Source organism: Phascolarctos cinereus, unplaced genomic scaffold, assembly GCF_003287225.1.
Source record: "Phascolarctos cinereus isolate Bilbo 61053 unplaced genomic scaffold, phaCin_HiC Scaffold_2;HRSCAF=192, whole genome shotgun sequence".
Lineage (NCBI taxonomy): Eukaryota > Metazoa > Chordata > Mammalia > Diprotodontia > Phascolarctidae > Phascolarctos > Phascolarctos cinereus.
The window spans coordinates 255896170-255909842 of record NW_027555625.1 but is presented as its reverse complement, the minus strand read 5'-3'; the positions used below and the strand labels follow the sequence as shown (position 1 = coordinate 255909842).

Below are 13673 nucleotides of genomic sequence, written 5' to 3'. Positions count from 1 at the left end.
CAACAACTTTAAGCTGATGTTACATATACATTCAGAGTTGGAAAGGACCTTGATAATCACCTGAAAAATAATGCCCTCCACAATAGCATGGCAAAGTAGACTTAGAGGGTTGGACCTGGAGTGAGGAAGACTTGGGTTGAAGGTTGAATTATTAAACTAAATATAAGACTGAGATCATGCCTAGATACAAGAATCCTGACAAAATTAGACCTCTGTAACATCAGGGATTTCCTAACACAATAGCTTATCCCTGGAGCTAGTGGCAGTGACTTCAGTTCCTCTAAGGCTGTAGGGATAGTTGTGAAGCCAGCCTAGTTAGCCTTCCATACAATGGACTGCTTTAGGTCCCCTGAATGAGTGTCTATTCTAAGAGCCTCGGTATCCAAGACTTGTCATTACCTGTTTAAACATTCAACAATTCAATAAGCATGTATTATTGCCTTCCACGCATTTTGCATAGTGCTAAGGATACAAAGACAAAAACAAAAGTCTTTGCCCTCAATAGCTTTGCATTCTGTTGGGAGGTAGCAAACTACAGGTACACAGATAAGTAATGGAGGGGCAAGGGCATGGGCAACTAAGCATTGTATTGATGACATTTAAACTGAGCCTCGAAGGGGCCTAAGAATTCTAAGAGGCAGAAGTGAGGAGGAAGGGCATTCCAAGCATAAAAGGGACAGCCTGTGCAAAAGCACAGGACAGAGATGGATTTTTTTTTAATGGGGAACAGCAATAGCCCAATCTGATCAGAACACAGAGCACATGAAGGCGAGTAATCATCATGTAATCACGGTTCTTCTGTACCAACATTTCTTGTGTCCCAAATTACCTTCCTTCCAATATATCCATTACTATCAATGACATCACCATTGTTTGATTCTCATAAGACTTCCCACATAGCAGATGTATTTTATACCTCCTTCTTCCCACAAAACTAACCCAATCACCAAGTCCTATTAATTTTTCTGTTACTGTGTGTCTATCTCACTTACCCTCTATCTGTCTCAGTTTCCTCAACTGTAAAATGAGGGAAATACTAGCATCTACCTCCCAGGGTTGTTGTTGTGAGGATTAAGTAAGGTAATATTTGTATAGTACTTAGCACAGTGCTTGGTACATGGTGCTTAATAAGAAGATTAAATGAATGAAACAATTTATACAACAATAACATTGTAAAGACAAAAAACTTTGAAAACCTTTAAGAACTATAATCAATATAATGATCATCTGTGATTCCAGAGGACCAACAATGTAAGAAACTGTCCATCTCCTGACAGAGAAATGACAGAATCAGGGTGCAGAATGAAACTTATTTTTCTTAATAATGGACCATAAGGGAATTTGTTTTGCTTGACCTTACATATTTATTGCAGCGAATTTTTCTTCACCACCACCCCCCATGGGGTGAGAGGTAGAAAGAAGAGAAAATGGATTTTTGTTCATTAAAAAAAGAAAACTTTAATTGAAAAAGACAATATCAAACAGGAATAAAACTCAAGTTAAACACAATAGACAGCGCGACATAGTACCATTCAATAACCTTTCAACAAACAGTTCTTTAATGTTATTTTTCTCACTTGTTTTCAGGAGGTAAGTCTGTAAACTTAGGTTTGTCTGCTGCGTTAAATCAAAATTTATCAATAAAATTAGTTATTTATAGATGATCTAAAAATAGTGATTCTTCATGTCCTCATTTTCTACCACTCCACCAAAGTCACTGCAGGAATAGAGGAGACCTACATAAGACTCGGGGATCATTTTAAACTTTTTCTTTGTTTCATTTTCAAAAAAATCATTGCCTAGGGACCACCCTGCATTTTCTTTAGATGTAGCTGCATTGGTTCCCAGATAGCAGATTCTATCTGTTGCCCAGGCTATCCTCAGGCTTCCCCATTGTGGAAGAACCTGACAGAACTTGCTCTCACTGGCGTAGTCTTTGAGAACAGTCATCTCCATGCTTCAATAAGGCAGCAGAGTAGGATTTTGTAATGGCAATATAGGTATTATTGGAGAAATGCAGCTTGGTGATTATTCCTGGAGGTGCTACAAGACATAAGTATTGATGACCAAGAAAAGAAATTTCATATCACCAAAGTCCTTGGCATCGTCAAATGGGTCAACATCAGAGACTGATATTATTTTATCAATAGATATGACCTTAAAGAAGAAACATGACACCTGCTTTGCCACTACCCCCAAAGGAGCATGGGACCTTTCCAAATGACTTGTTGCTTTCATATATCTTGCCTCCCTCATCAGAATGTGAGAGCCTTAAAAAGCATGGACTACCTTACTTTTCTATTTGTCAGAGCTTAGCTCAATGCTTTGCATATGAGAGCTTAATAAATGCTTCATTCTTTCATTCATTCATTTATGCTCCAAGATGTTATAGTGTAGTACTTTTCCAATGCACCAAAACAGAAGGTAGCTCTCTTGATTCAGACACAAAGAAGAGGACCTTGAGAGAAATGATTATTAATAACCAAAGATTTGAGAACATCCAGAGCTGCCCCTTTTTCTAAAGTTCTCATTTCAAAGGCTCAGTTTCTGAAGGGCGTTACTAATGAAGAAATTGGATTAACTTTCTTAATAATCTTGCTTAAACCCCACCCAGGTGGAGAAGCCCATTGTGCTCTACTCAGGTTTGGGTGAGGATAAATTCTTTTATTAGATTACCCAAGGCTGGGGTTGTTAGAAGTAAATGACATAACCAAAGTTCTTTAGAACAGGTCCAGCCCCTCACTGTAAAGTTCATTCTCTCTCATTACTTGTTAAACAATCAGAGTTGATTGCCACCCTCTGTAAAATCCACTTTTCCAAGGCCATATAAGCTGTGCACCTGCCCTATGATTGTCTTTGGCATTCAAGAGTGTCACTGACCTCTTTTATTGAAATGCTAACATTATTAATAAAATGATGACTTACCCAGAAATTATGTCTCTCAAACTTTTTAATCATCACAACCTCAAACTCCCAATTAGATGTGCCTCTTCAGTGATGAGGGCATTGCTGTTGTTGGCACCATCAGACCAGTATTTATAGTATCCTGTTGCAAACCTATGAAAGCATTTTCACCAAGTTTGCCCAATTGTCCTGAGCTTTCTCTTAGGTGAAATTCCAGGGATTCCTACCTACATGTCCTTAATCTAAATGAAAGTGAAATCCTCTTTGATTAAGGATAGTAAAACCTTGGTACTAGAACTTCATAAGATTTTATTTCATCTCAGGGTCTATCACACATTTCCTTCAAAATGCTCAGAATTCTCATATGAAGAGGCTAAATATGTCACATACAATGGAACAATAAAAAGAACTAGACTTTCAGTGATTCTGTCTCTTCTCAGAATTAGTTCTGACTTAGGGTTTGGGCTTGGCTTTACCCCTCTTAAAATTCTCTCTGCTGTTCAATCCGTCTGACCCTATCTGCCAAGGACGAGGAGGAGGGGGGAAATGGGAAGAAGGAGTATTAAATAAGAAACCAAGAAGCATTCAAAGAACAAGCACTGTTGATTTCTTCTTGCATGCAGAACATGAACAGTCAAAGAATTATGAAAAAGTATATACAGGAAATAGAAGACCTACTAACTATTTTCAAGTATCCTCTGATCTAGCTACCTGGGGGCTGTGTCCAGTCATCTGGACCTAGATGGCTCAAGAGGAAAAAGTGAGGCTGGTGACTTTGCACAGCCCTCCCTCACTTAAATCCAATTCATTTGCAAGGCACAGCATCACCTTCCTGATGTCATGGTCCTCTTCAAAAATGAAGGACAAATGACAACAGCAAGTGGTCAAAAAAAAAAAGCAGGATCTAGAATCAACTGAGACCTTGCTAGTTGTGTGACCATAGGCAAGGGTCATTTACCTCTCTGCCAGGCCTCTTTTCTGGTCTGTAAAATGAGGACACAGACTAGATGAACTCTAAGGGCCCTTCCAGATTTAGATATGATACTGTGATTGATTCAGTTCTGGAAATTATTGCTGGAAAGAGACAAATTCTTCCATTCTCATAAAGTACCTGACTTTTGGTTCATCTTAGCTAATAATAGCTAGCATTTACATAGCACTTTAAGTTTTGCAAATTACATATACAGTAGTATTTCATTTGATCCTCAAAATATTGCTGTAAGGTAGGTGCTATTATTTTTATTATAGTAGTGCTATTTTACAGATAAGTAAACTGAGGCTGAGAAGTTAAATGACTTCCCATAGCTCTACACAACTAGCAAGTATCTGAAGCAGGATTTAGACTCAGGTCTTTCTGATTCCAAGTTCAAGACTGTACCATCTAGCTACCTATGCCTTTGAGGGCATCTCCATTTTCAACACGTCATTGAATTGCTCTCTTTAAACATCTGAGTAGGTCTACTAAGTCCCTGGTATGTCGTCTCTACTTTGGGCTTTTTTGCCCAGTAGTGTCCAGGAGGGATCTAGCTTTGGCTTGCTTTTTTTTCTATATAAACAGATAGAAGAGAACTTTTTAAAAGTATGGAGGGAACTGTGATACCACCAAACCAGAGTGAAAATTCTAGAATTCTCATTCTGGCTATTTTTTTTCTTAGTGTAACACAATCACAAATTTTCTATACATGGGCACAGCCCAGGACAAAGACATGCAAAAAAAGAAACAACACAAGATAGTAACTACTATTATTCGATCAGAAAGCCCAACATATAGCAGCTCCATCGGCTCAATAACTCCCCAGTTTGAGAATAAAATAAGTCATTTAGATCATGGTAATGCTCTGTTGCTCACACTATCACTTTAACAAACAGGTAAAATCATTACTTATCTAGAAACTCTCCCATGAGGGTTAATGGTCATCATATGTTCATTAAATCTGGACCCCAAGAATGGTTTCCAACCCTACCCAGATGATACACAGCACATAAGAGAGCAGTTTGGAATATAAATTTATTCAATACTGAGACTAACCCTATGAGAGAGGTTGGGGATATGGAAAGAGAGGATAGAAGGATGGAAGGATGGAGAAGGAGAAAAAGGACCATCAAGTCTGTGAATCCTTGGAGGCAGGGCAGGTAACTTTCTCCACTGGTAACCAAAATATGCTCTTCTACAAATTATCCTGCAACACAGAAAGGATAGAGGGAATTATGTTATGCGTGTACAAACAACTTGAGGCTGAGATTAATAAATATTTGTCAAGGTGAAGATAGTATATGTCACTGAGGAAACTTCATAAAACTATAAGTGATATGAAATTGGCACAACTAATTTCTTATTACATTTTGGTAATAATCCTCTTTCCAAAGAGAACACCAAAGATTTAAATTAGAACTAATTAGTCTCCCCAGAAATAACCTTTGAATTCTCCTTCCCATTCAACCTACATAAGAAGAAGTAAGAATAAACCCATTAAAATGGGGCTAGATTGCACAAATGCCTTCTGCTTCCCTAGAACACTGGCTTAAGATAATGTACTGTGATGTTTTTAGACGGAAATTATCTGACCCCCTGTTTCTTGGTGTTCATATAGACCACCAAAATGTCTGAGCCTTTTCATTGTTCACTAGAAGGTAGAGGTGTCAGATAACAAATAGTACCCACTTTCTGATATGTTCAGAGCAGACAAATAAAAATTGGTTGGACTCCTTTGAGGATCTTAAATAAAGAAATCCCCATCATGGATCACTACTGAAAAATAGAATTGAGAGTAAATGCCACAGAGACCAACTATTACCTCCAGAACAGGATAAAAACCTGATGTGCCTCCTAGGAGGGGAGTCTAAAAGGTAACTTTCCTATGCTACCATTTTCTAAAGCTTCCTCTCACTGCCCTCAGTGGACCCAGGAGGCTAGCAGAATATGGGAGAACACCTCCTAGACAGTGCTTAGAATGAAGAGAAAAATAAAGTGAGATGGTTTGCCCATGAGTAAAAGATAGCAGATGGAAAAAAGGTTTCATAGTTCCCTAAATATAAATGGAATAGATCCCACCTCTCCCTTTCTTCCATATACAAGCACTGCTCCACCTGTTCCACTTCATCAGAATCCATACTTGTTGGTTATAAATTCCTTCAAAGAGCAGAGTACACCCTCCAGAAATTCCCTAAATATAAATGGAATAGATCCCACCTCTCCCTTTCTTCCATATACAAGCACTGCTCCACCTGTTCTATTTTATCAGAATCCATACTTGTTGGCCATAAATTCCTCTAAAGAGCAAAGTACACCCTCAGACATTTTTCAAAGTTATTCCTAAGAACATCTCAACATTTTCAGGGTTAGAACATTTTCTCCTTAAGCTTTGTTCCTTGCCATATATAGGGACAAAGGGAAGAAAAAAGAAAAAAACTTTTCCCATCAAATGCCAAGCAGTTATGTTGTATCATTATGGTGCCAGCGTCTTGGGCTGCAGAAGTTATGTCTCTCTTGCTATCGATTCCAATGAATAACAGTGATACAAAGGGATTCACCTTCTTCAACATCTTCACACATGTATCTAAGAAATGAAAGAAAAGTCAATGAGAGGCAGAGAGAGTAAAGGGGTTCCAGAATCTAGAAAGGCTCCAGTGTTTCAGAGTAGGGTTATTCTTCCCCCAGGAAAGATAAAAGCGTTTTTACCATCATAGATCAACATGAATACATTATCCCTGGAGATCCCAATTTGTTCACTAATTTCTCTTAATCTCTTCAAACCTTTATCAGTGTTCTCCAGGGTTCGACCTATGAATAAAGTACATAACATATACATTGCTTAGAACTGGGGAACCATTTAAGGATAGCAAAGAACCAGGGATAGGCAAATGTCTTACAAAAGGAGAAAAGAAGGAATCATAATGCTAAGCAGCCAATGCTCCCAATGGTAAGATGTTAAAATAAAATATCATCCTGGAAACTGGGCTAATTGTGGAGCAAAGAATGACAATCATCCTTCTTCATCAGAAGTTATATCACTGTTGCTTATACAGAGTGCCCCACTGGCTTCCCAAGATGGGGACCACTAATTCTCTCCCTCCCTTCTGGACTACAGAGAAAGGAAGGTTAAGTGTTCGGGGAACAGCAAGTGTAAAACCCCGATCTAAGAAGTTAGAAGCTGGTCTTAAAACTGAAGAAGGCTATTTGTGCTACATTCCTCCCCTCCCCAATCCATGGCAATCAATATTTGAGACCAAGTGGAGGCTTAGCCTCATTGAGGACAGACTGATCATTCTGCTTTTCCATCAGTTTTTCTCAGATCTCCCATATCTGCTGTGTTTCCAATGTGGTCACAATCCCCTCTGACTCCAGCTCTGTGGTCCCAGCACGTACTGAAAAACTTCAAGGCACTAAGTGTCATCCCGTTCTTTAACATGGAAACATTCACTATGGCATAAGTCTTATAGTCTGTCTCTACCACGTATGCTTCCCTAGACCCTGTAAAAGAAAACAAAAGAGACATTAGCCTTTATTGTTTGAAATAACTGAGCTGAAAACAAAGCAACACAACATAGACAATGGATGGTAAGAGGAGAGGTGCATCAAATTCACAAAGGTGGTAAAAGATGAAAATATTCAAAGGTGGTAGGGCTATGTGAATTGAGGGACACTAATACACTGCTGGTGAAACTAGGAATTGGCTTGTCTGTTTTAGAAAGCAATAAGAGACTATACAATAAACCAGTATACAATTAAAAGTCACCAAAAATGTTCCTACCCTCTGACCCAGTGAACCATCTCTCAGTTTTATACCCTAAATAAGGAACTAATTGACAGGAAGGAAAGACTTATGTATACAAAAGTATTCAAAGGAGCAATGGTTATAATAGGGGGGAAAAGCTGGGAACAAATTATGTGTTAAATAATTAAGGAATAACTAAATAAATTGTGGCATCTGGATATAAGGGAATATTATTATTATGTGTATAGAGATATATGAAGAATTCAAAACACACAGAAAGACCTAAAGCAATACAGAGCAATAGAAGCAGAGCCAAAAGAACTCTAGACTTTCTGGTTACAGTCCCATAAATAAAGAGCATCTTAAAACACAATCAAACCCAGATTAAACATGAGTGGCATTACTAGTTACCTTGTTAAAACTCAAACACAGCCTTCTTTCAACAAACAGTTAATAATAAAAGTACAAGGTTGCTTGCACAATCATTTGCAACCATCCTTTTGTATTATTTGGTTTAATTGCTTTCCAACAATCATCTTTTTTTTTATTTGTTCATTTTTTGTTTTCTCTTTTCTAAAAATAAAATTCATCAATTAAAAAAAGTGGTGGAATGCTATCCTCTTACTTTTCCTGTTTCTCTAAAGCAACTGAGAGTATGAGGACCTCTCATCTCAACTACCCAGATTTGGAATTCTACCAGTCATTTGCTACCCTAGACCGTGGCTACTGTACTTATTTGCCAAGCATGTGGTCTCTGAATTCCTCACCTCACCTGTCCCCACCTAGAAGCCTTAGAAATATAGGCAGACTCTAACGTGGGCAAAGTTTTTGGTAAGGTTATGTGAAATGATATATACATGCAGTAGCATACTGAAAAATGAAGTGATGCAGGAGCAGTAATATTGTAACAATGATCAACTGTGAAAGACTCAACTACTCTGATCAATACAATGATCCAAGACAGTTCCAAAGGACCCATGATGAAAAACACTATCCATCTCCAGAGAGAGAACTGTTGAACTGAGTGTAAATTGAAGCACACTTTTTTCACTTTATGGTTCTTGATTTCTTTTTTTTTTAACAACATGACTAATATGGAAATGGAGAGATAGTGGTGCAATGGATAGAGTGCAAGACCTGGAGTCAGGAAGATTCATCTTCCTGAGTTCAAATCCAACCGCAGATACTTACTAGCTGTATGACCCTGGGCAAGTAATTTTACCTTGTTTGCCTCAGTTTCTTCATCTGTAAAATGATCTGGAGAAAGAAATGGCAAACCACTCCAGTCTCTTTGCCAAGTAAACCCCAAATGGGGTCACAAAGACTTGGACACTACTGAAAATGACTGAACAACAACAAAAAAATGGAAATGTGCTTTGTATGACTTAACATGTATAATTGATAGTGCATTGCTCGCCTTCTCAATGGGTGGGGGGGAGAGAGGAGAGAGAGAAAGAAATTGAAACTTAAAAAAATTTTAAATAAATGCAATAAAGAAAAGAAAAAGAAAAGTGAATGATTTCTCAGTCATAGAAAGAAATGCAACCTAGTGCTCCAGCTGAGGTGGGGAGAGAGGGTTGACAAGTTTACCCCCAAGCAAATTAATTTCCAAAGAAGTTTCTTCCAGGTGGGCTGAGTTGTTGTAAAGTTGGTGGCAGAATTCTTAAATTTTGAGGAAAGGAATGTCCTCCCAAGCCTAGAGGGTAGTGCTAGATTTCAAAATAGTAAGGAAGGAACTTCAAGAAGCAACTGGGCACCATTTATCTGCCTGCTCCTTGCCCCAATGCTCCCCACTCCATTCCTTGGCAGCTGATTAAACTTCTGCCTCTGCCTATACAGGTGATCCTCTTTAATGACCTTGCCCCAGTTTTATTCAGACCCTTTTTCTCTTCGTGCAGACCTCATTACAAGTGGTCTGATTAGTCTCTCAACCAAATGGACTATAACCATCAAATCTAAGAGTGTAACCAGAGTACCATTATTGAATTCAAAAGGGAGAGCATAGCTGAGTCCGATGTTGGGAGGCCTAAATCAAAAATTAACCCAGTAGAAAGGAGGGTTAAAAACCGTACATGAGTGTGTGGGGAGAACTAGTGACCACTTGTTCCAATAATCCAGGACCTTGGAGATGTTTTATTTGGGATTTTTAGGGGGAGGAAAAGTAGAGAGAACTGTAAAGGGAGGAGAGATAAGTGAAATGGAAAAGAAGGATTAAAAGCCTGATTCTTCCAGAGCATAAAGGTAACATGATACAGTGGAAAGAACTGGCTTTGCAGTCAGAGGATGTGGGTTCAAATCCTGCCTCTGAGACTTATTACCTCTGAGTTATCTTACTGCTAGGACAAGTCACTGCCCTTCCCTGGGCCTCAGTTTCCCCATGTGTAAAAAAGGGAGGGGGTTGTCTATAGATGGCTTCTAAGGTCCCTTCCAGTTCCAGAACTACAATTTTAATGGAATGTGACAAAATCAGGTAGTCAAATTGGTGTCCTCAGAGGAAATGATGGGGTGGAGTTAGTGATCCCATAGGATAGAATGGGGCCTCTGGAACTAAGAAATTAAAAGGTCAGGGTCTTAGCTGTGGATCCTGATGCAATATTAGGAGAATGACTAATCAACCCACACAAGTCTAAGCAAGTCCCCAAAATTACTGATGGTACTTACTAGAAAATGCAAATTTCCCTGGCATGTCCACGTGGCTACCCAAAATATCTTCCTTAACACATCCATGTGATCTAGAGGGACACAGAATAGCTGTCAGACCAATTCTCCCAGAAAATCTCCCAAAAGAATCTTCTCCTAACAACATCCCTTATGGTCCTTTCATACCCACACTCCCCAGACCTCTTCACCAAACATCCGGGGCAGGGATATTTCTGCTAAATGCTTGGTCAGAAACCTTCAGAAGGAAGCTCCTGACCCCAAATTGCCTTGTGTTAGAGGTGACCACAGCCCCACCTGAGGAGGATGAGGGTACTACTTGTCCTATAGAGGATCAATGTAGCATGGCGGGGCCTTAAATGTCACTTCCCTTTGTCAGATTCCAGGGATAATAAATTCATTGTCCAAGTGAGGGCTTTGAGGTAGCAGATGAGGAAAAAGAGAGTCAACTGGGGGAGAGTCAGAGGGAAGTGTCCTTAAATGGATATCTTTCATGTCAGTCAGTTAGCAAACATTTATTATGTATCTATTAGGTACCAGGAACTATACTAAGCACTGATGTGTGTATGTGTATACACACATATACGTCCTTTTTAATAATAACTTATAGGCTAATAGCTGATTGTGATTGGACAAAGGAGGCCTGACTATGTCACTAAAGATATTTCTGGGACTAAGAGAAAAGGTAACAAATAGAAGAAAACAAGAATTCAGGCTGCAGTGAAGGAAAATAAGGAAGAGTAAAGAGTGTAGCCCAGATGTTTTAGAAAATATTAGATATTAAGACAATTACTAATTGCTCACATTTATGAAGCAATATGTGATTTAGAAAGCACTTGCCTTACCACGACCTTGTCAATTATTGCAAGCATTACTATCTCCATTCTACAGAGGAGAAAAGGGAGCTCCAGGGGCCTAAGTGAAGCCCTCCATCGTTCACAGAGCTGGTAAGTATCAGGGATAGGATTCAAACCTAGGACTTTTCTTACTTCAAAGCCAATGTGCTTTCCATTACAATATGAAGCCTCACTTAGTTAGCTAAAGGAGTAAGAAAGTAAAATGGATGACTGAGAAAGTATAGACTTTTCAGGAAACCTAGGACCAAGTTACAATTAGAGCACGGGGAAGAGAGAAGAATCCTTGTATTCTTCTTGTGCTCCTTGTACTCTGTCCTGGACAGAGGGTCCAATAAGGAAATCAATAAGAACGGCACCCAAATCTGAATTCTGAAACTATTTATTCTAATGGGCCAATGATAAACTAATTTTCATTCAATTAGGACCATAGTTGGTTTCTTAATGCATTAAGTTTTTCTTGCACAATGTCTCAGTCTCATTTTCTCCTCACTACCTGTAGTAAAGTGGTTGACATTTCATTAAAACAACTAGCCTGAGAGAGCATTGCCATCATAAACTTAATTAATTATCAAGTTGGGACTCCATCATCAGCATTTACTTGTCAGAAATAGCTTTCACTCTTATATTATTTTCCACTGGTGTCACAATTATAGCTCCCAGCCTCTTGATACCTTTTTGCTTCAAGAACAAGTCAGAATTGGTGGACATTCCAACTTCATACCAGAAGCCTGAAAACTGAAGGGAATAGTTTATGCGGAAGAGGCCTACCTATTTCCCCCTGGAGAGTACATGAAGGACAACTCTGCAGTTCACAGGTATAGATCCAATGAGTCTTAATGGCATTTCTCATTGAGGCACGAATGACTATATGTATCATGACTATGTTCTAGATAAGCGACAGGAAGCCTCTTTCCAAACATGATGAGGAATATTGGGATCACTGGACACATTCCTTACAGAACAGTAATATTCCCTTATTTTTATAGAACACTTTTTATTCAGCCATTGCACAGTTGTTGAGGACAGTTTTTTCCAGCTTTTTGTCTATTATAAATAGTACCTTATACTCATTCTCATACATTTAGAGCTGAAAGGAGCCTCAAAAGTCATCTAGAACAACCCCTTCAATTTACATATGATGAAACTAAAGTTATTAAATAGTTTGGCTAAAATCACTCAGGTAGAAAGTTGAAGAGCTGGGACTTGAATCCTAATCTTCTGACTCCCAAACCAGTGTTCTCTTCCTTTGTACCCCAAAGCCTTCCCTTTAAGTCCATGAGGATAATATCTGCAAATTCCCACCAAGAATGTCCCCAAGTCTGAGTGGATGAGAGAGAAGACTGGCAAACCACAGCCTGAATGTCTTCTGGGAAAGTTAGACTTCCCCCAGGGACAAGTAGGTGGTGCAGCGGATAGAGTACCAAGCCCTGGAGTCAGGGGGACCCAAGTTCAAATCTGTCCTCAGACACTTGACTCTTACTAGGTATGTGTGACCTTGGGCAAGTCATTTAACCCTGATGTCCTCAAAAGAAAGAAAGAAAGTTAGAGTCTCCTAAATGTGGCTGCCCCAAGACAGAGAAGAACAATAACATCTAATAGACAGGCTCTAGAACCCTCATCCATTCCTCTTTCCATTTCACCACTAGAGCGTTTCAGTAGAAACTATTTTCTTTTTGTTTTCTTTGGGGGGGGCGGGGCCAGGCAATGGAGTTAAGTGACTTGCCCAGGGTCACACAACTAGTAAGTATCAATTGTCTGGTCTGAAATTGGATTTGAACTCAGGTCCTGCTGACTCCAGGGCCGTGCTCTATCCACTATGTCATCTAGCTGCCCCAGTAGAAACTATTTTCCTGAAGATTCTCTTTGGCCCAGGTATAAAATTTGTTCCCAGGTTGTAATTACCTTTGTCTTCCTCTACTTGAAGTGGTACCTGAGCAGGACAGGTCTCAAAAGCTACAAGGGCTCTGTCTGGAAGGGAAGGCTGGGATGGCCCAGAAAGTTCCCCACCACTGCTGAGTGGAGAAACTGCCCAGGCAGTGACTGCCCACCCTGGGCAACCCTTAACCAAGTCTCCCTCTGCCCCCATTGAGTTATAGCCTTGATATTCACCCCCAAACTGAGAAACAGATATTACCTTTCCTATGTCAAATAGCTCTTTAGAGATCTTTGCTTGTGCCTTTAACATAGCGAACATCCCCAGGAGAACACTTGGCAGCACAGTCTTCATTCTCTCTGCTGTCTGCCCTGAGCAGCCTCAGGAACCAGTGATAGCTGCAGGAAAGGAGAGTCACAGCCGCCTCACAGTACCTGGATCTATATTCTCCTGCATGCGATTGTTATGTAATAACTGCACGGAACTCATTGAGCAAATCTGGGCTGCAAGACAGAGATTACTGGATTTTCCTCAAAGGTGTAGCCAATCAGATATGAACCCACACCCACCAAAATGGGTGTTGGGGCTCTGGGCTGAAAAAAGTAATCTTGCCACGGGGAGAATCTCCTTTGCCCAGGAGTTATAACAGATAAGGAAGTGTGATGT

The 13673-nt window shown here is 39.6% G+C and overlaps 1 protein-coding gene across 2 annotated transcripts; it reads right to left on the bottom strand.

Annotated features, from left to right (window-relative positions):
* Positions 1-4903: 4903 nt before the first annotated feature.
* LCN8 (lipocalin 8) lies at positions 4904-13415 on the bottom strand. 2 transcript variants are annotated; one of them, XR_002323503.1, is made up of 6 exons: positions 13269-13415; positions 10281-10351; positions 7132-7375; positions 6584-6685; positions 6436-6461; positions 4904-5084 (listed from the first exon to the last, which is right to left on the bottom strand). XR_002323503.1 is itself a non-coding variant. In XM_020981371.1 (6 exons), exons 2-6 carry the CDS (start codon positions 10303-10305, stop codon positions 5073-5075), a joined length of 270 nt encoding a protein of 89 aa, XP_020837030.1. In that variant the 5' UTR covers positions 10306-10351; positions 13269-13415; the 3' UTR covers positions 4904-5072. The 2 variants fall into 2 exon arrangements, 1 of the variants encoding a protein (XP_020837030.1); XM_020981371.1 differs by having other exon boundaries at positions 7271-7375.
* Between the last annotated feature and the right edge of the window lie 258 nt (positions 13416-13673).